The sequence below is a fragment of the Crocuta crocuta genome, unplaced genomic scaffold (genome assembly GCF_008692635.1).
Source record: "Crocuta crocuta isolate KB4526 unplaced genomic scaffold, BGI_CrCroc_1.0 scaffold415, whole genome shotgun sequence".
NCBI classification, from domain to species: Eukaryota; Metazoa; Chordata; class Mammalia; order Carnivora; family Hyaenidae; genus Crocuta; species Crocuta crocuta.
This window is the reverse complement of record NW_027531525.1, coordinates 1,860,325-1,882,971: the sequence shown is the minus strand read 5'-3', so window position 1 is coordinate 1,882,971 and position 22,647 is coordinate 1,860,325. Positions and strand designations below refer to the sequence as shown.

General features: G+C 40.5%; 1 protein-coding gene across 1 annotated transcript; it reads left to right on the top strand.

Annotated features, from left to right (window-relative positions):
* Positions 1 to 13,318: 13,318 nt before the first annotated feature.
* On the top strand, positions 13,319 to 16,858 carry TCHHL1 (trichohyalin like 1). The gene is made up of 2 exons (XM_077772597.1): positions 13,319 to 13,456; positions 14,348 to 16,858. The coding sequence occupies exons 1-2, from the start codon at positions 13,319 to 13,321 to the stop codon at positions 16,856 to 16,858; spliced, it is 2,649 nt and encodes an 882-aa protein (XP_077628723.1).
* The last annotated feature ends 5,789 nt before the right edge of the window (positions 16,859 to 22,647 follow it).

Below are 22,647 nucleotides of genomic sequence, written 5' to 3'. Positions count from 1 at the left end.
GTGGGTTTGAGCCCTGCATCGGGCTCTGTGTTGACAGCTCAGAGGATGGAGCCTGCTTCAGATTCTGTGTCTCTCTCTCTGCCTCTTCCTTGCTCGCACTCTTTTTCTCTCTCTCTCAAAAGTAAACATTTAAAAAAAAATTTTTAAGGATCTTCACAGAAACCCTTGGGAGAGCCTTATTGGTTTTCCCCAGGATCCTCTCAGTGGGAACACATTTCAGAGCCTCCTTATAAATGTCACCCCCAGGATACTCCTGAAATATGCACTCATCATCTAAGCAAGAGTTCAACCATAATAAAAACAATCAAATCCCTTCAGACTTCTTATAGCACTTTACAAGATGAGGAAAGAGCTAATTTCCAAAGAAGAAAGTATTGTTTCATCAGTTATAATAACATGTAGTTAAAAAAAAAAAAAAAAAAACAGTCAGCCAGTCCATGCCCTATGGCTCCTTTTTTAGTTGCTGGCAGGGGGACATGCTGGCAAGCCAACCTTCCTCCTCCACCTGGATAATGTACATGCATGGACAGAGCCTTGAAGCTGTTGGGCAACTGGCTGCTTAACTATAAACTGGGAGCTCTGTTAACATCACCTTGGCTACTGATGGAGAATGGGGTTGACAGTTTAATACATATGCTCTGTGATGGAAAAGCTAGTTTCCATGTTATGAGCTGAATTATGTCCCCTCTATGGGTTCATATGTTGAAGTCCTAACCCTCAACACATTAGAATGTAAACATATTTGGATTTACAATATTTAAATAGGCCATTAAATTAAAATGAGGTCATTAGGTGGGCCCTAACCAGATATGAATGGTGTCCTTAAAAGAGTTAATTTGGACACAAGCATAGACAGAGGGAAGATAATAAGAGAACACAGGAAGAAAATGGCTGTCTACAAGCCAAGGATAGAGATCCTTAGAACAGATCCTTCTTTCATGGCCCTCAGAAGAAACAAACCTCCCCCCTCCCCCCAAAAAAAGAAGAAGAAACAAACCCTCCCAACACCTTGATCTTAGACTTCTAATGTCCAAAACTGTAAGAAAACAAATGTATGTTGGTTAAGCCACCCAGTCTGTGGCACTTTGTTATGATAGCACTAGCAAACTAATACACAATGTGAGATGAGGTTATATTGCTAAGGTAGCATATCTGTATTGTAATTGTGATGATCTTTATCCTTTGACACTGAACAAGCAGATCCTGTTTCCTTACAGACACTATTGTGTTTTTTGTTTTTTATTTTTATTTAAAAAATTGTTTAATGTGTATCTATGTTTGAGTGAGAGAGTCAGAGACAGAGCACAAGTGGGGGAGGGGCAGAGGGAGAGACACAGAATCCGAAGCAGGCTCCAGGCTCTGAGCTGTCAGCACAGCTCAAACTCACAAACAGCAAGATCGTGACCTGAGCCAAGGTCAGCCACTTAACCAACTGAGCCACTCAGGCACCCCTAATTTTATTTTAGAGAGTGCAAGTGGGGAAGAGGCAGAGAGAGAGAGGAAGAGAGAGAATCTCAAGCAAGTTGCACACCCAGCACAGAGCCCAACATGGGGCTCAATCCCATGACCCTGGGATCACGACCTGAGCCAAAACCAAGAGTCAGATACTCAACCAAGTGAGCCACCTATGCACCCCTCAAAGACACTGTTTTATTAAATCTGCCATACTTCTACAGTGCAGTGGAAACAATGCTACAAGGAATCAGAAGCCTGAGATTCATTCATTCATTCAGCAAATATTGAGTTCTTCCTATGTGCAAGGCATTCTAAGGCAATGTGCATACAGTGGTGAAATAGTCCTTCTCACCTGTTCCTTCACTTTACTATGTGTCCTTGTGCAAGCCACTTAAGCTTTCTGGGCTTTATTTCATATTTCAGGCTATGAGGCTGAAATAGCTATTACCAAGGTTATTCCTAGGACTGAAAAAAAAAATGACTTTAACTCTAACATTCAGTTTGTTCAACTGAAAATCTAAAAGCAACACAAATAATGCCTCACCCTAACTTCTACCTTGAACTAAGTGAAAGCAGGAAAAAAAATTAACTGACAGTGATCATCAGTTCCAGCTTCACAGATCTTTCCTTTCTAGACAATCAGATCTGAACTTCCATCTATCTCCCAAATTCCTCTCCAGAGTGCTTTCTTTTCATCCCAGGTTTATTCACTGAGGGAGAAGACCCTAAGCCTACCCCACTTTCTATGATCCTAGAACTTCACATATACATTTAATTACTCCCATATGTTTCAGAGGAGAAAACGAAGTCTGAAACTTGGTTCCACTCAAAGTAAAAGTCAGTGGCCATTAGTTAGGTATGAACCCATCTCTGCTCCATCTTCTACACTAATTACACATTGCCAATATTTTCATTCAGTCATAGTAATTAGTCTGTTCAGCAAGTGTACTGGTACTATAAGCCACAGAAGATTATGATCTAGGTAATATGTAATAAGCACATTTCCCTTGTTATTTAAGAGCTGACAGTCACATGCAATAACCTAAAATTAATGCAAAACATAGATTTCTGAGTAGGTTATTTTCTGAAACCTCAGGACATCTAGGGCAAGCATTTAAATTACAGAACTCTTAAAACTTTGATTTCTATTTGTCATCACCCTGCTTTAAAAGAAAAATGAGTGTGGCATTTTCTGCAAGATAAAGTTTAAGATCTTCAGTTTGGAATTTAAGGCCCTCCACATTCTAGAGATAATATACCTTTTAACTCTGGTCCCCTCAATATCCCTTGAACCTACTATGTTGTTAAAAGCAGACTCCAGGGGCACCTGAGTGGCTCAGTCGGTTGAGCATCCAACTTGGGCTCAGACCATGGTCTCAAAGCTCATGAGTTTGAGCCTCGAAGAGCTGGCTGCTGTCAGCACAGAGCCTGCTTTGGATCTTCTGTCCCCCTTTCTCTCTGCTCCCTCCCTGCTCTGTGCACGTGTGTATGCGCTCTCTCACGCTCTCTTTCTCTCTCTCTCTCAAAAATAAATAAATCTTAAAAAGAAAACAACAACAGACTAGTCTATGTTGTCATCGGGGCATCTTACGATTGCCCTTCCTTCAAAAACTTATTGGCATAAGTTTATCTATTTAGAACACCTGCCTCCCTGTCTACCTGGACAATTTCTACTCAGTTGAAAAGACTCAGGTTGAGTCCCACCTCTTCCCTAAAATCTTTCCTAAGCTCTCTGATACATATTCACTGAGGTTCTAAAATGTATACTATCTTTACTACTCATTAATTTGTTGCAACATCTGCCTTAGCTGGCTTTATCCTTGCTTAATCTCCCAACTAGATTGTAAAGACCATGAAAACAGAGACTACAATTTGGAATTCTTGATTTTTTATATTCTTTCCATGAAAAACAATAAGCAATAGATCTCTGTGAAATTCTAATCAAATATATGGCTGTCTCACTAGAAAAATATACATACTCAAAAATTTCACCTAGGATTTCAAAAGTTCTTTGTCCTTATGAAGCCTTCTTAACTTCATGCTAAGACACCAGGCCCAAAGAATTGTGAGAATAAGAGGCATAATGTAAGCATTCAATAAATATTTTTCACATGAATTACTATAACCCTTATAGTTCTTTTAGTCCAAGGTTCCTACTACCCACCTAACATATCATTCCTCCTTCCTGAATACCAAAGTCCTAAGCCCTTTCTTGTATTTTGAAAATTCCTCAATCTTGGGCATTACTGAATGTTTATGAAAGGAGAAAGGTTGGGTGCAGTTAAGGACGCAAGACAGGATTTTATAAGGTAGGAGACTAGAGAAATTGCAGTATAGAAAAGAGAAAAATTATCAACATAGAAAATTTCCTGAGAAGTCAGGAAAAAACAGGACCCCGAGAGAAAGAGAGATTAGGCTTACATGGATACCTTTTCGGATGTAACAGAAAGAAACCATGCATAAAAATTAGTGCCAGTAAATTTGTAGTTTGGTGGAAGGAAGTTAAGGGATTCTCATCTGATGACTTTTATTTTCTTTACAAAGTAAATAGGCAGATAACCAAAGGATGTGGAGATGGTTTGAAATAACTGTTGTATTACAAAGCTGTAGTGATCAAAATAGTATACGACTGGCGCAAAATAGACACATAGATCAATGGAACAGAATAGAAAATCCTGATATAAACCCTCCATTATACGGTCAGTTAATCTTCAACAAAGCAGCAAAGAATATCAAGTGAGAAAAAGACAGCCTCTTCAAAAAATGGTGTTAGGAAAACTGGACAGCAACATGCAAAAGAATGAAACTGGACCACTTTCTTACATCATACACAAAAATAAATTCAAAATGTATGAGAGACTAAAATGTGAGACCTAAAGTGCTCGCTTCGGCAGCACATATACTAAAATGTGAGACCCAAAAACATAAAAATTCTAGAAGAGAACAAAGGCAGTAATTTCTTTCACATTAGCCATGGCACCTTCTTTCTAGATATGTTTCCTGAAACAAGGAAAACAAAAGCAAAAATAAACTATTAAGACTACATCAAAATAAAAAGCTTCTGCGTTCTGGAGGAGACAATCAACAAAACTTAAAGGTATTGTACAGAATGGGAGAAGATCTTTGCAAATGTCATATCCAATAAAGGGCTAATATAAAAAATATGTAAAGAACTTATAAAATTCAACACCCCAAAACAAATAATCCAATTTAAAAATGGGCAGATGGCCAACAGACACATGAAAAGGTGATCACCATCACTCATCATCAGGGAAATACAAATCAAAACCACAATGATATACCACCTCACACCTGTCAGAGTGGCTAAAACCAACAACACAGGAAACAATAAGTACTTGTGAGGATATGAAGAAAAGGAACACTCATGCACTATTGGTAGGAATGCAAACTGGTGCTGGCACTGTGGAAAATTGTATGAAGGTTCCTCAAAAAGTTAAAAATAGAACTACTCTAAGATCTGGTACTCTTTTGAACCCCAGTCCCATTCCTCAGAGAAAGACATTTAAAAAATAATGTTTGTTGTTCTTCTGGTAGTAAATTTTATCCATTTAAAATTGTATATCCACTATAAAAAGGGAGGATTTAAATCACTTATACTGCCTCTCTTCTCCTCCCCCTTTCTCAGTGTTTCTTATTTCATTATTCTGATCTTTCACCTTCCCAACTCTAAATAATAACCTATTTTTCTTTTCCCATCAACTTCCAACAGTATCACTTCCACTTTTACGTTTCCAACCACAACCAAATATACCAGGCATTGTACATACACAGACTCTAACACTTGGAAACCAATGAATATCTACATTGTTGTGTTAAGCACATAGGCACAGAAGCAAGATTGCCTAAGAACGAAAACTGGGTTTAACACTTAATAATAGCTTTGTAGCCTTGGGCAAAACACTTCACCTTTCTTTTCCTCATCCTTGGAGTTCTGAAATTTCCAAGGATATATCTAGATGAACATTTTGTGGACCTTTTAAAATCTGACATCTCTACGAAATCTTCATTTAATTTTTTGATAAATTAATCATTTATCTTCCCGTTTTGTCTTTCTGATGTTCCTATTAGTTGGAAGTAGGATCTCCTGAGTTGATTATATTTCTTATCTTTTCTCTTACGTCTTAAATTTATTTCTCTTTTTGCTTCATATTCTAAAATTGTATTATCCAAGGAGGTAGCCACCAGGTAAATGTGGCTATTTGGATTTAAGTTTAAATTAATAAATATTGAATAGGGGCACCTGGGTGGCTCAGTGCGTTGAGCATCAAACTTCAGCTCAGGTCATGCTCTCAGAGCTCATGAATTCAAGCCCAGCATTGGGCTCTGTGTCTGTGCTGACAGCTCAGAGCCTGGAGCCTGATTCAGATTCTGCGTCTCCCTCTCTCTTCCTGCCCCTCACCTGCTTGCTCTGTATCTCTCTAAAAATGAAAACATTAAAAAACTAAAAAATAATTTTAATTAATAAATACTAAATAAAAGTAAAAATTTAGGTTCTTAGTCACACTAGCCACATTTCAAGCCACATATAGCTAGTGACTATCACATTGGACAATGCAAATATCTAAAATTCTATTAGATTCTATTTAGCCATGCTAAAAGATTTTGTCAACATTGGAGGGTTTTGTTAATTCTATCGTTCTTTCTAAATGTCATTTATTTTATTTTATTTAATCTAAACATACCATTTTATTCTCTGATTTTTGTTCTCTGATTGTTCTTTTAGAGTACCCTGGTCTTGCCTTAATTAATCTCTTTGAAGTATATTAATTAGAGGGTTTTTTAAAAAAAATTCTCTTCTGCTTCCTGAATTACATCTATTATATCTATTTCCTCTGGAATCATTTTTTCTATTTATCTTCTTTTTTTTCATGCTGTCGATTTATTGATATGACTGCATATTTTTAGTATATTCTTCCTATCAGTTAAAACATCTGAGTTTGTTCTGATTTGTATAAATAGGTCTGTTTTCACCCCAACTCTCTGACTTGCATGGGGACTTGTGGCAAGCTGGAGGACAAACCTGTGAATTTTCAGATGCTGTCAGTCGTCAGACCTGCCCCTTCCCCAATGCCCCCAAAGAATGCTATCTGGAGAGGGGTTTCCTGGAGCAACATCTACACTAGATGCCTTTGCTTCTCAGTCCTTCTATTAATCAACAAATATGACAGAGCACCTACTACAGTCCAGATACTCATTCAGCTTCTGAGAATAATGTGGAAAGTAAGATACAGAGTCCTGTCCTCAAGGAGCTTACATTTAACATTTCTAGGAATTTTGTTCCATTTCTTTAGGGAAGAGCCATTTGGGATTTTGCTAGGAAGTAGTATATGCCCAGAGGTCTGTGTTCTGTGCTCGAAATAGAAGAGGGAGATGGGAATGGCCACTGAGACAGAAGTTCCTCATATAAACTCTCATTTACTTTGCCTATGTAAAGCTCCACCCCCCACTCCCACCTCCCTCATGCCTGCTAATTCTGAGTCCTAGACCTTCTCCAGGTTCTGATGGCCAGAACCACCTTCACCTCTGATCCTCCTTCATAACACATTCTGGACTGTGCTTTTCTCCATTTGTTTCTATTATGAACATTCAATCATCCACTTTTCAACTTCCATAAACTTCCTAAATCTAAGCTGTAATTCTCCAGCTCTGCTTAAAATACTGGTTCATTTTTTTTCTTCTTGCATATTTTTATTTTAGAAGATTCCAGGAGAGGGGCGCCTGGGTGGCTCGGTCGATTAAGCATCCGACTTTGGCTCAGGTCATGATCTCGTGGCTAGTGGGTTCGAGCCCCGCATCGGACTCTGTGCTCACAGCTAGCTCAGAGCCTGGAGCCTGTTTCAGATTCTGTGTCTCCCTCTCTCTCTCTCTCTCTCTCTCTCAGAAATTAAAAAAAAAAAAATAAAAATAAATTTAAAAAAAAGAAGATTCCAGGAGAGACATAAGAATATATGTTTGTATAGTCCATCATCATCTTGAACACTTTTATAATAAGTAAAAAAGATTATTAAACTATAAGTATAAGCTGCTCTTTTTTGCTTGCCACATTTTCCAGTATTACAGAGAATCATTAACACTTGCTTTATTTGCCATCTTTTCCAACGTGGCCATCAAAGTTTTGTTTTGTTTTTTTTGTAGTTTTTTTTAATGTTTATTTTTCTCAAAGAGAAAACAGAAAGAGAGACAGAGCACGAGCAGGGGAGGGCAGAGAGAGAGGGAGACACAGAATCCAAAGCAGGCTCCAAGCTCTGAGCTGTCAGCACAGAGACTGACATGGAACTTGAACACACTAACTGTGAGATCATGACCTGAGCCGGTCAGATGCTCAACTGAGCCACCCAGGCGCACCATAGAATTTCATTTGGAGCTTTCGTTGAAGACTTTAGTTGTGACCTTGAAAAGTAATTGGCTAGGGGCACCTGGGTGGCTCAGCGAGTTAAGTGTCTGACTTTGGCTCAGGTCATGATCTCGCGGTTCTTGAGTTTGAGCCCCGCATCTGGCTCTGTGCTGACAGCTCAGAGCCTGGAGCCTGCTTCAGATCCTGTGTCTCCTCTCTCTCTGTTCCTCCCCTGCTTGCATTTTGTCTGTCTGTCTGTCTCTCTCTCAAAAATAAATAAAAAACACTAAAATAAAAGCAAATGGGTTTGTTTTAAGTTTATTTTGAGAGAGAGGTGGGGAGGGGCAGCGGGGGAGTGAGAGAGAGAATCCCAAGCAGGCTCTGCACTGTCATTGCAGAGCAGAGCCTGCTTGGGATTCTGCTTGAACTCACAAACCACAAGATCACTACTTGAGCCTAAACCAAGAGTCAGAGGCTCAACCGACTGAGCCACCCAGGTGTCCCAAAAAGTAGGAGGCTCTGAAACAGTTCTTTATTAATCAATTTCTTTTCACTCCTGTCTCTCTCTCTCCCTTTGTTCACTATCCCTATACAAAATTAGAAGGGAGAGGAGATCATAGAGGGACCATGAGAGACATCTTTTTGGAAAAAGAAAGGGCAGCCTCGGTCTTTTCTTTGCTAATAGAATTGTTTGTGCTCTATTGTATAGTGGTTTAAATAATTTTTTTAAACCAAAAATTGTTATTACTGTTCTCCTCCCATCTTTCTCCTGCTTCTGCCGTCCCCTGAGTCACTACCCACCCAGGAGTAGGAATATTAATTAAATGGTCTGAAAAAGTGCTGAAAAAATAGGAATGTCTATAAAAAGGCTAGGGAGCCAGTCCTTACATTGTTCAAAATCCAAACTTGACCTTCTAAATAGAAACTATAACCTAAATACTTGTGGGGATGAGCACTGAGTGTTATATGGAAACTAATTTGACAATAAACTATTTGTAAAAAAAAAAAAAAAAAAAAAGAAAGAAACTATAACCTAAAAACATAGATAGACATTTAGGGTTGAAAGAGTTCTGTGCCCTTCACTGTACGCCACTCTAGTCTTTCCTCCTGCTGTGGCAGGACTCTCCCATAACCTAGAGACTGTGATTCAGCCTCTATTTGACAGTGCCAGTGACAGGGATCTCACTACCTTAGGAGCAGTGTGTATCATTGTCAGACAATACTGCTCCTAATAGAGATCTTAATAAAACTAAAGACTTCTTTTTAGAAAATGTCATTGATTCTAGCTCTATTCTCTGGCATTACACAGAATAAGGAACTCAAGATAGTGGAGATACCATGAGCTCAGAGATACATTCTTGAGGCATTTCCATTCTAAATCTGGGCTTGCTATTTACTGGGCACCTGGGCGGAGGCAAGTTACTTAACAGCTCAGGGCCTTAACTTCCTTATCGACTAAAAGAAGATAACTACCTAAAAGGTGTATGAGAATTTAAGTGAGACAGCAGTGTAGAGTACCTGACATATCATAAGTATTCAATGAATGTAAGTTCCTTTCTCTTACCACTTCATTCCTCATCCCTATGAAAACCTTTCAAATATTTGAAAACAACCATTAGGTCTACTCTAAGTCTTTCTTTCCAATCCAGCCTTGAAGATATGACGTTTCCTTCATCCATTTCTCTTGAGACTGGCCTGTGACCTCCAGGGCAGGGAGACAGAAGGTACTCAACTTTATGTTTTTTATTTTTCTAGCAGTGATTTTTCATATTTTATTTCTTTGGACATTCTAGAATGATAAAAGAATTTTTGCAATTGCCCACTATACAGATTGTTTGGTTTACCTGAATACCCAATTTTTCATCAGTCAAAATAAAGGGAACATATTTTATTAAACTATAATATTTTCTATATTTATTATTTCATTTTTGCTTCAATTTCTTTTTTAATGAAAAATAACTATTTTTCCAAATAAAAATATTAGAAAGAATGGCATTGCTTTATAGTTTTGCAAATTTCTTTAATGTTTGAATTAAATGAAGCTAACCGGATTCTCGTTTCTATCTTTTCTTTTCTTTTTTAGTTTTTTTTTTTTTTTTTAAGTTTACATCCAAATTAGTTAGCATACAATGCAGTAACGATTTCAGGAGCAAAATCCATTGATTCATCCCCTACATGTAACACCCAGTGCTCATCCCAACATGTGTCCTCCTTAATGCCCCTCATCCGTTTAGCTCATCCCTCGACCCACAATCCGTCCAGCAACCCTCAGTTTGTTCTCTGTATTTAAGAGTCTCTTATGTTTTGTCCACTTCCCTGTTTTATATTACTTTTGCTTCTCTTCCCATATCTTCATCTGTTTTGTATCTTAAATTTCATCACACGAGTGAAGTCACCTGATATTTGTCTTTCTCTGACTAATTTCACTTAGCATAATACACTCTAAGAACTTACTCAACTTTAAACACCCCAGTACCTCACATGGTGGCTGAGAAATAGCTGGTACTCATGACCTTCACATGCCAACTTCAATTCTCAGGACAAGGCTTCTACCTTTTAGGAAAATTCTGAGAAAATTTTTTTTACAGGCCAGAACTATCAACATGGATTCCCCACCCCCCCTAATATTCAGTTCCCTTGTGCCTGCTTTGATTATCAGAAAGATCAGAACAAGGTTTTGCTCAATATAGATGCTGCCCTTAGCCAGTCTTCTTGTAAAATTACCCTCATCTCTACCCCTCCGTTCTCTTGGTCTCTGCCTTTTATGCTGTTTTCATTGCTCTGTTTCTTTTTCTTTTTTTTTATTTTGAAAGAGAGAGAGAGCACAAGTGGAGAAGGGGCAGAGAGAGAGGGAGAGAGAAAGAATTCCAAGCACTGACAGTGCAGAGTCTTTGTGGAGCTTGAACCCATAAACCATGAGGTCATGACCTGAGCTGAAATCAAGAGTCAGACACTTAACTGACTGAGCCACCCAGGTGCCCCTCATTGGTCTGTTTCTTACATCCTTTTACAAACAAGCAAGAATTGGGGTGCCTGGGTGGCTTAGTTGGTTAAGCGTCCAACTTCGGCTCAGGTCATGATCTCATGGTTCATGGGTTCGAGCCCCGGGTCAGGCTCTGTACTGACAGCCAGCTCAGAGCTTGGAGCCTGTTTCAGATTCTGTATCTCCCTCTCTCTCTGACCCTCCCCTGCTCACACTGTCTCTCTCTCTCTCTCTCTCAAAAATAAAACATTAAAAAAAAAAAACCAGGCAAGAATGTTTTAAAACAAATTCTGTTCTCTTTTTAAATATCTAATAAAACAACTAAATCTAATTCTGCTGTTAAATATTCTCTGTGAAGAGGGACCCAGATCTAGAAGGTAATAAAAATATTTGCCAGTTTAGCATCTCAGGTCTTTCCCACGTGTCCTCAGATTGGTGGTTTCTAGGTTTCCCTTTCCCCTTTACAGAAAGAACACAGGAATATAGATGCCCATTTCTAAGCTCCTTGGATATAAAAGCACCTTTAAAGAGCAGATATCAATCACTTTTTTAAAATAGCACATCCTAGGTAAGCAAAGTTCTGCACACCCAGCAAGATTTTTTTTTTTTCTAACTCTGCCTCTGGGCAAGGAGAGCAAAGCATCGAAATACCTGCAACAACTGGTGTCTCCACTCTTGTCACATGGCTCAATAGGGCCTCTATTTTTAAACACATGATTGACACCCATCTGTCCAGGCTGGGTCAAATACAGTCCATCCTGTGGGCAGAGGGAGGGATCAGATGACTTCTGAGGCCCCTGCCAGCCCTATGATTTGTCAAACAGAAATGTAATTGTGTTCTTAGGTTAAAAAAAAAAAAAAAGCCAGCACCACCCTGAAGATACCTCAAAACTATAACCTGAAAAAGTGGGTAAATGAAACAAACAATCCTCTCTCTTTCCTTTGGATGAATCTGAAGCCAAGACTTAACTGAAGCTGCTTAAAGAAGGAAATAAAAATAAGAGAAGCTGACAGTATACAAGGAGGGAAGACTGGGTTTGGTGGTGATGAAATCAGGGCATTAGACCCGGAGGGTGTCTCCTTCCTAACTGTGCAATTAGGGACTCAATAAAAGGTTTCAGTGCCTGCTGTCAGCTCATAGCCCGCTGCTCATTTTATTCTACTTGCTCTCATTCGTGAACAAGGTAAGTCTCATAGACCATATGCTTGAGCTTGGATCTCAGCTGCTGCTCTGCTTATCTGTGAGATAGTGTAAGGATTCCAGAGGAGATTATAGCCCAAGTCTAATTTGACCACTATTAATCCCACTAAACTGGGAGCTCCAGCCCCCAACATGATTCTTTGCTTATGGAACTTCTTTGAACGTTGTCTTTTTTAAAAAATATAAACTGTATGACATAGGCATGAATACTTTTTAATAAGACATTGGACTCAGAGCTCTACTAAAATGAAAATACAGAGTCATTTAAATGATGGGTAATGCTGAGGGGTCAGTATTCTATTTGTTTTACCGGTGAGTTCACTGAGCCATGTCTTCTTGGTAAAAATATGTTGCTTCAGCCTGCATATATACAGGGGTTGATTTTCTTGGCATCACTTCTCTTTTCTCTAGAAGTCTTACTAACTTTAAAAGTCATGCTTTCCCAGGGAAGCTGGGTGGCTCAGTCGGTTAAGCATCCAACTTTGGCTCAGGTCATGATCTTGGGGTTTATGAGCTCCCCATTGGGCTCTGTGCTGACAGCTCAGAGCTTGGAGCCTGCTTCGGATTCTGTGAATATGTTGCTTCAGCCTGCGTATATACAGGGGTTGATTTTCTTGGCATCACTTCTCTTTTCTCTATAAGTCTTACTAACTTTAAAAGTCATGCTTTCCCAGGGAAGCTGGGTGGCTCAGTCGGTTAAGCATCCAACTTTGGCTCAGGTCATGATCTTGGGGTTTATGAGCTCCCCATTGGGCTCTGTGCTGACAGCTCAGAGCTTGGAGCCTGCTTCGGATTCTGTGTCTCCCTCTGTCTCTCTTTCTCAGGTGGTCCCCTGCTCATGCTCGGTCTCTCAAAAATAAACATTAAATAAATAAATAAAATTATGCTTTCCTAAACAGAGGAGTTAGACTGAGCCAGGGTAGGAAGAAAACAGTGAACGATCTCAGAAAAGGCTAGAAGGATTGGTCCCACTCTGTTGGCTTCATTTGTGCATTTCAGTACTTACATTTACGTTCTTTTTCCACTTCCTTCTGCAAAAAAGCTTTCTCTGAACACATGAGTGTCGCTGTCTTCTGCAACGTGGGGTGCAGTGTTGCTTCTAATACATACTTGTGCCAGATCTGATTTCATTACACTATCCAGTAAAAAATTAAATCACTGAAATTCAGATGCCGTATCTTAAGATCCAGAAAAGAGCAGATGACGCCAGTGGAGTAGAGGGAGGGGCAGGAAAAAGAACGGCCTTGGCATCGCGTTCCTGAAAGACTGATCCTAGGAAATGAGCTTTGTTTGTTCTTTCTCACAGTCTCCTGAGTTGGGAAAGATGTCTCGGCTCCTGAGAGATGTCCTCTGTGTAATTGAGACATTCCACAAGTATGCCCGGGAGGCTGGTGATGAGGCAACGCTGACCTGTACAGAGCTGAAACGGCTCATCCAGGGCGAGTTTGGGGATGTTCTTCAGGTGAGGAGTTCATGGAGCTGCGCAAATTCTCCCCCAGTTACCCTTTCTGCATAATCTAATGCAAGCTGAACTTCAGTGACCCCTGCCTGCTTTGCACTTGGCTACCAGCTCTCTGTACTCACTGATTTTGAACAACTTTTTTTCAGTCTCAACTCCCTATTCTCTGCAATTGCTTAATCGATCTTAGAGAGGAAAGTGAGGTTTTCCTCACTGGGACTATGCGTCAGGAAAGTAGGTTCTGAGAGGAGTCATGAGCCAGTATACATGCAACTCACAGTGATGTAAAAGCTCCTTCCTAGGGACGCCTGAGTGGCTCAGGCAGTTAAACTTCCGACTTCAGCTCAAGTTGTGATCTCACAGTTCCATGAGTTCGACTCCACATTTGGTTCTCTGCTGCCAGCTCAGAGCAGGCTTCAGATACGCATCCTTCTCTCTCTGCCCCTCCCCCCCAAAATGAATAAACATGAAAAAAAAAACCCTCTTTCTTAGCATAGCTCTCTGACCCAGAATTAACAAATTCTTACTGTTTGGGGAAATGTCACTAGTTCCTAAGGAAGAAGCTTTAAAAAGAAGAAGAAGAAGAAGAAGAAGAAGAAGGGGTGCCTGGGTGGTTCAATTGAGTGTCTGACTTCTGGTCAGGTCATGATCTCAGGGTCAGTGAATTCGAGCCCCACATCAGGTTCTGTGCTGATAGCTCAAAGCCTAGAGCCTGCTTCGGATTCTGTGTCTCCCTCTCTCTCTGCCCCTCTGCCACTCACGCTCTATCTCTCAAAGATGAATAAATAGTCAAAAAAATTTTTTCAATTAAAAAAAGGATTCTTGGGAGATATTCAGACTCCAGGCACTTGACCACATATAAATAGGCTGATTCCTCATTGTGTTTTCATGCAGCCACATGCCATTCTTGCTGTGGAGAGAAACTTGAACCTTCTGGATACCCATAGCAATAGCACCATCAGTTTTGATGAATTTGTTCTTGCAATCTTCAACTTGTTGAACCTCTGTTACCTTGATATACAATCATTACTAAAATCAGAATCCAGACAAGTGTCTAAACCAGAGGAGAAGCCAAGTGGTATGGATCTTCAGGTGACCAGTGGTCCTGGCCAGTGGACAGAGCACACTCCACCAACTCAAGACAGCGTGGTACCTCCTTCAGGAATGGCATTATCAGCTCAGCTCAGCCCTAAGGAAAGGGGACACAATGGGGTTGACCCACAGGGAAACACCAAGACTTACAAGCTGCTAGTAGAAGCATCTGAGCACAATGACTCTAAGAACCAACACCTGGAGAAAGATCAACAGAGCCAGGAAACAGCCCAAGATGTACCAGCTCCAGGAGACAGTGGGGCTCAACTTGAGAGAGATAAGCCAAGAGCAGGATCAGAACAGCTCGGCGGTCCCCCAAAGGGGAAGGGACAGGATGAGGACAGTCCCAGGGAGGGAGATAAACCAGTCAGGGAGCAAAGTGGCACTAAGACAAGAGATCAAGAACAGAAAGGGAACCTGAGAACCCGAAGTGATCTACCAGAAAAAACACCCAGGCCTTCCAAAGGTCAGGAAGTTGCAGCAGAAAAGGGCATTAAGGAACATTCTGAAACACAAGAACTGTTGCTGACAGGAAAAGACGAGTCCAGCTCAGAGCACGCTGGGCTGCCAGGACAAGTGGCTGCCCAGAAACCCTTGCAGACAGAGGAAGCAGCCGAGCCTGAGGATGCTGATAGAGCATCTGAGACTCAAGAACCAGGAGAGGATGCTGATGGGACACCACCTGAGCCAAAGAATCCAGCTGAACCCAGAACATCTGAGACCCAGGAACCACCAGCACAAGAAAGAGAACGTGAAACAAAGAACCTGCCTTTCCAAGGGAATAGCAGAAATATTTCAGAAACACCTGAGGTTAGAGCCGTAAGGAAAGAGAGGAGAGGCTCTGAGGCCCATGGAACAGCAGGGGAGAAACAAAATGAGAGAAAAATTCAGCTACCAACTCTGGAAGAACAACCACAGGATGAAAAGTATCAGGAACTTCAAGAGTCATCAAAAGAAAGGTTGGAAGAAGGTTCTAAGATGAAAGGGTTACACTCGCAAGGAGGAAATAAGAATCGTACTGAAACTGAACGAGCAGTCACTCCAGATGAGGCAACATATGCTGAGAAAGACATAGCAGAAGCACTCATGAGCACCAAAAATGTCACTGTAGCAGAAGGGACACCAGGAGCGAAAGAAATACAAGAATTGGAACCACTCAAGAACCAGTCTGGAGAAGAAAATAAGAGGGTCACCAGGACACATGACAAGCCAGCAAAGGAGGATGATGGTTACCAAGGAAAGGATCCCGAGGCCACGCTCGCACAGAATAATGAGAGTTCTCCCAAAACTCCCAATAGCCTGGCTCCAGAGGATGGTGACAGCAGCTCAGAGACCACTGACTTGCCTGTGCAAGAGGATGCCCAGAGTCAAGTGGACCCTCTCAGAGAGTCTGTGGAAAGAAGTCACAATAATAACCCAGACACTGGGAAACAAGTAGCACTGGATGGGGAAAGAAGAAGTCAGGAAGCCATGGTGCCGGCAGTGGGAGGGAATAAGCAGCTCACTGAGGAACTGGAATGGGCTTCCAGAGAAGAACACAGGAGTCAGGACTCAGGGACCAAAGGCCCAAGTCCAGCTGTGCATCCCGATGGACATCCAGAAGCACAGGAGTCCACAGCAAGTGGTGAAAACAGAAAGTTGCTGGAGACAGACAACCCAGGTACCCTGGATGTAGGCTTCCCTGACCAGCTTTCTGTAAGGCAGCTCCCTGCAAAGGAAGACAGCAGTAAAACACTAAAGGTCCAGGGCCCAAGTACTAAAGGAGAGGAAGACGGAGCACCAGAGACCCAGGAGGCTCGAGTAAAAAGTCTGGGTCAGGACAATCCAGCCTCCCCCACGACACAACTTGAAAGAGAGGAACCTGCAACATTGGAGGAGGATGAAATCCCCCAAGAGTTGGCAGGAGAAGCCAATGACCAGCAAAATCCAGCCAAGAAAGGATATGATGCCTCAGTCCCCCAGTCAGGCCTTGAAGAGAAGATCCATATGGACCAAGAGCCCCATTTTGTGGAGCGGGGTGCAGTCTATGCTAGTCCTCTGTACCAGTACCTGCAAGAAAAGCTACTGCAGCAGATGGATATGACCCAAGCAGGGCAGCAAAATCAAGCTCGGTCAGCCAGAGCATCAAGTCCAGATCATCCGGTCTTCTTCAGTGACTGCCAAGCATTACGTTCCACCAGGGAACATCTGGCTGGTGCAGATCCTGCTGATGCACAGCAAACACCAGCCCCTCAGGCCTCAGAAGTTAAGCAGGACCACCGTCAGGGAGAGAACCCAGCACTGCAAAGGGAGGCAAGCACCAAAAAGCAATAAATCATTATCATGATTGCAGGTGAAGTTCCAAGGAACTTCATGAATCTCAACATGTCCCAGGCTTCTTCCCTCCCAACCACCCTCCGTGTTCACATGCACACATTCAGATGCAGATTAACAATCCTTTAAATTCCCTTCCTAGGTTTCTACAAGTGCAAATAAGAAAGTCTTCAGCAGCGGGAGCTGCCACCAAGAAATACCACACCACACATGCTACCATATGATGCTACTTTCGAGTACCAAAATGGATTTTCTCATGATACAATTTATTGCAACTTACCTGTCACTAAAAATAGAAAAATTCCTTTCATACCTTTAACAGATGCTGATTTCTTCAATGGATTCACTGGCTTTTTATAATGTGGCAATAGTGAGCCCAAAACTCTGCAATACCACCTTATAATCATAAAATATCACTAATTCATAGATGCAGATTATTCTGCTTCATATTTCCTAACAGATTTCAAGTTTGTCCTAAAACTTTATCCTTCAAGATAATCTCAGACATTGCCATTACTTAAAATAATTTTTCTAGCCCCCATTCAGAGTAGATTCGTGACTCTTTGTTAATGTCCAAGTGCAACTAAATCTATGCCATAGATTCACTGATTCAGCAAACTTCTATTAAAACCCACTCCTTACATAGCATTTTCAGAGTTTCTGGCTCAAATACGCAATCAGAATAATTATCAAGGAGAGAGTATACAAATCTAACAGATGCTTGACTCCATAAGAACCTCTTAAAACCTATGATCCACTAAGTCTATGAAATGTTTACCCATGTGGTTTGCTGACAGCATTGTATCAAAATTAGCAAATAAATAACCTTGTGATCAATATCTTTTGTTGGTTCTTTTTTTTTTCCCCTTCATGTTCCATCTAGCCCTGGAGACACTGGCAGAAACAAAAATAATCTTAGGTAATTTGTGGTTATTTTAAAAGACTGTAATTAAAGGGTGATGTCTCAGAGCTTAGTAATGACCCAGGAAAGGAATAAAATAGATATCACATAATGTTTCCTGAAGCCAAAATGCCCCATCTCCTGTTGCATCCTACTTTGAGGTTTAATATTCTTCTACTTCATCTCACACCTCTTCAAGAACTTAAAATTCTTTTTTTTTAAATGTTTTATTTATTTCTGAGAGAGAGAGAGAGAGAGAGAGAGAGGCAGCATGAGCAGGGGAGGGTCAGAGAGAGAGGGAGACACAGAATCTGAAACAGGCTTCAGGCTCTGAGCTAGTTGTCAACACAGAGCCTGATGCGGGGCTCGAACCCATGAACCGTGTGATCATGACCTGAGCCAAAGTAGGACGCTTAGCCGACTGAGCCACCCAGGTGCCCCAAGAACTTAAAATTCTTTTATATTTCTTCCCCCTCCAACATTTTCAGCTCCCTTCATTCTACCTTTGAACATGAATGAATATCCCTATTTAAAAAAAGAAAAAAATATGTATTCTCTTTAATGACCAAGAGACATGAGACAACTCACAAAAAAGAAAAATATATACTAGAGCTTAAATTAACCAGCTTTTTTCATGAGGAACAGGCAAAATATATCAGGAACCACAAAAATGACAAAGGGTATAAATAACAAAAGAAGCTATACAGATGACCAATGAATACATCAAATCCTCACTAGACTTTAAGGAAATGCAAATTAAAAATAGTTTTTTCACTTGTCAAGTTATTAAATGTTATTTGTTTTTAACAACCACACAGTGATTTGAGTGTAGAGACACAGAAACTCTGATATACAAATGATAGACGTATCAGTGAGAAAAACTTTCCAGATGGTAATTCAATAATATGCACAAAAATATTATTAAAGATTTCTCAGATGGCTATATAAGGAAATAATCAGGGATGTGTATAAAAAAATTCATCTACGGGGCACCTGGGTGGCTCAGTCAGTTAAGCGTCCAACTTCAGCTCAGGTCATGATCTTACAGTTTGTGGGTTCGAGCCCCGCATTGGGCTCTGTGCTGACAGCTCAGAGCCTGGTGGAGCCTGGATCGTGCTTTGGATTCTGTGTCATCTTCTCTTTCTCTGCCCCTCCCCCACTCAATGCTCTGTTTCTCTCTGTCTCAATAATAAATAAACATTAAAAAAATTTTTAAATTTATCTACAAAGATATTAGTCATAGTGTATTAAAGACAGAATAAACAGAAATAACCTAAATGTCCATCATGACAGGAATGGTTAACTAAATTATGGTTACTGGATACTGTGGAAGGCTGAAAATCATTAGAAATTATGAGGTAAGACTTTCTTTAACTGAGGAAGGATTCATAAAATACTAAGCTTTGCATAACTATAAAATTGTATATGGAGTATGATTGCACTAAAAGATAAAGATATAGGCAAACTATGAGACCAAAATCTTAACAGTAGTTATTTCTAATTAGGGCAACTGTAATGATGTTTATTTCCTGATTTAAGATTTTCTTCATTTTCCAAATTTTCTACAATGAAAATGCAATACATTTGCAATCACAAAAATAAGTGCTATTTTTAATAACTAATTATAACCTTTAACTCTAGTCTCAAGAAATAATGTAAAATAGAAGAAAATTTTTCTTCAAGATGTTCACATCATTATTTTTGTAATGAAAAGCCATAAAATCAACTTTTTAATAGCTTATAAAAAGCATCAAATATACATTAAATGTTTAAAAATATCACTTTGGTGTTAAAAAAATATCCCTTTTTTTAACATTTATTCATTTTTGAGAGACCAGGTTTGAGCAGGGGAGGGACAGAGAGAGAGGGAGACACAGAATACAAAGCAGGCTCCAGGCTCTGGGCTATCAGCACAGAGCCCTATGTGGGGCTTGAACTCCCAGACCGCAAAATGATGACCTGAGCGAAGGCAGACACTTAACCGACTGAGCCACCCAGGCACCCCTGATGTGTATTATTCTCTAAAATGTGCATTCATGAAGTGTCTGCATCATATGGAAAATCCATTATATGGAAAAAGATGATACCATCTGTGCTTACAGCAGGATATCGACAATATGTATGATGGAGAGAAAATACACCTAAGTATCTACAATGTTCATCTCTTGGTGACAGAATTACAAGTGATTTTTCCCCTTTCTTCTAAATTTCTATATTTTCCATGCTGAATATACTTGATTTATTTTATAATAAAAGAGTCAAAAAATAAATAATTTAAACATTATAAAAAATAAAAAATTAAACATTCTCTTCACATTCTAGCAACCATCCAATTTTTCTCTCCCTCTCTCTGCCCTCTGTTCTTTTTTTTTTTTATGTTTATTTATTTTTAGAGAGAGAGAGTACAACCACGGGAGGGACAGAGAGAGAGGGAGACACAGAATCAGAAGCAGGCTCCAGGCTCTGAGCTAGCCATCAGCACAGAGCCCGATGAGGGGCTCGACGCACGAACCGTGAGATCATGACCTGAGCTGAAGTCAGACACTTAACCAACTGAGCCACCCAGGCACCTCTGCCCTCTGTTCTAACCCTAATACAAAGCAACATTTTTCCACCATCCAATAAAAATTCTTCCTCTGAAGAGGGCATTGCGCCCCCATCCGACAAGCCTAGAGATCTCTAACCTCTGTGTTTTCAGATCTCTTGCGGCAGTTCCTACTGATAACCGCCTCTCACTTCCCCAGTCCTTTCCCACCTCCTGTGGGTTCTTCCCAGCCAATTCCCAAGACTGTAGGTTATTTCCAAGGGTGCTTTTTTTCTGGACTTTCTCCCTCTGAGAACCTCTGCTTGGCCCAGTTACTGGTGTCTCTTCCACCGTGGTGTTTCAACTCACCTTGTTCAGATTTGACTGTGCACTTCAATCCAGTTTATGCAACTGCTCACAAGATATGACCCCTGAGACTGCCAACCAGTCCCTATTAAATTGGCTTGTCTTCTCAGTTTCCCTCATTCTGTCCTTCTCTCTATCCCCATTCTATTAGGCTTCAAAGACACAAACTTTAGGGGCACCTGGTGGCTCAATCAGTTAAGCGTCCGACTTCAGCTCAGGTCATGATCTCACGGTTCGTGGGTTCCAGCCCCGTGTCAGGCTCTGTCCTGAGAGCTAGTTCAGAGCCTGGAGCCTGTTTCAGATTCTCTCTCTCTCTCTCTCTCTCTCAGAAATAAAATATTTTTTAAAAAAATTTAAAAAAAAAACAAAGACACAAACTTTGGAATCATCATTTACCTTATTGCTCTTATTTTCCATATCTAATTCTCTACAGTATTTCCATAGTCTTCCTTAAACCAATTCTCTACTCCCAGATCCATCTTCCATTCTCTACTCCCTATAGGACTTCAAATACCCTCCATCTAAAATAATGTCCCTCCCTCCCCTTTTACTGAATGTCCAAATCCTACCCATCCTATGGAATCCAACTTCAATGCCACTTCATTCATTCATTCCAAAATTTTTATTACAAGATTTATGTTAGTACCAAACACTGGGTGAAGAATTTATAAATGACAAGTAGATACTCTCTATCTTGGAGCTTGCATTCTACTAAGGGAGGGTAGAGACAAACAGCAGACAAGTACAACCATAAATAAACAAGATAATTCCAGAGAATAAAGCAAGGTAGCATGATAGAGAGGGACAAGGGAACAGGAAGGCAGAGGCAGGTAGAAGTGCTGCCACAGAAGACTACTTGAACCTTCCCTGATGCCGAGCAAAATGGATGTCGTCCTCTCCCAACTCCATAGTCTTTACTTGTGCCTCTTTTTCAGATTTCCTTCCATGAATTACAATTATTGGTGTGCTTCTCTTAGCTCTCCTCTCAGACTGTAAGCTCTTTGATGGCAAGGTTCATGATTTGCACATATTTCTATCCTTCATTAGCATGGAGCTTTGCACCAAATGTGTAGTATGACTTCAATAAGTGTTTGTTGAGGGGCACCTGGGTGGCTCAGTCACGTAAGTGCCTGACCCTTGATTTCGGCTCAGGTCACGATCTCACAGTTCATGAGATCGAGCCCCGGCATCATCAGGCTCGTGCAAAGAGACTGCTTGGGATTCCCTCTCTCTTCATTCTCTGCCTCCCCTTCCCCCCACTCATGTGCTTGCTTGTTCTGTCTCTCAAAATAAATAAATAAACTTTAAAAAAAAGTGTTTGTTGATTAAGTAAGAAAATCCTGATAATCCTTACAACAGCCTCTTTGCTGAGCCCCTGCTCCCAGTCCATCCCTCATTTAATCACTTATGAATTTTGCAAAACATTGTTTTCATCTCATCTCTCTCTGTTCAAGACCTCTCAGTGATGCCTCACACTTTCCTCTGTGCCACATCAAGTCTCAACTGATCAAACTCTATAATCTTTCCCTCCAATTATAATTTATCACTAATTTCTTTATAAATCCTGCTGAGGACATCAGGTCGGTCATCTAATTTAAATCTTCACCTTGATCATTTAAATTCTATTTTACTAAGTTGAAAGGAACATTGTTGGGATTGAGTGCATTCTTTCATTTCATTTAAACATATTTATTAAACACTTGCTATGTGCTGGGCATTATGGTGAGTACTGAACATGCTCTGGTCAGTGGAACAGGCATGGTTCCTGCCCTCATGAAGGATGTAGTCTTGCATAAGACAACTGTAAAGTTCTGCAAAGCATTACTCAAAGGCAAGGTGTTAGTCACATTATTTCATCCATTTCCCTGCCTACTTCTTCTTCTGTGGTTCACCTTCCCTGAAATGTGTTTTCATTTCCTCTACTTCCTCAATTATACCTGTCCTTAACATCCTAGACTAAATCCTACCTCTACCAGGAAGCTCACGCTGATCCTTTAA

Bases quoted from the DNA above. Each gene is read 5' to 3' on its own strand.
- TCHHL1 (XM_077772597.1), top strand. From the start codon at position 13,319: ATGTCTCGGCTCCTGAGAGATGTCCTCTGTGTAATTGAGACATTCCAC. The intron at 13,457-14,347 runs GTGAGGAGTTCA...GTTTTCATGCAG, and splicing joins AGTTTGGGGATGTTCTTCAG to CCACATGCCATTCTTGCTGT.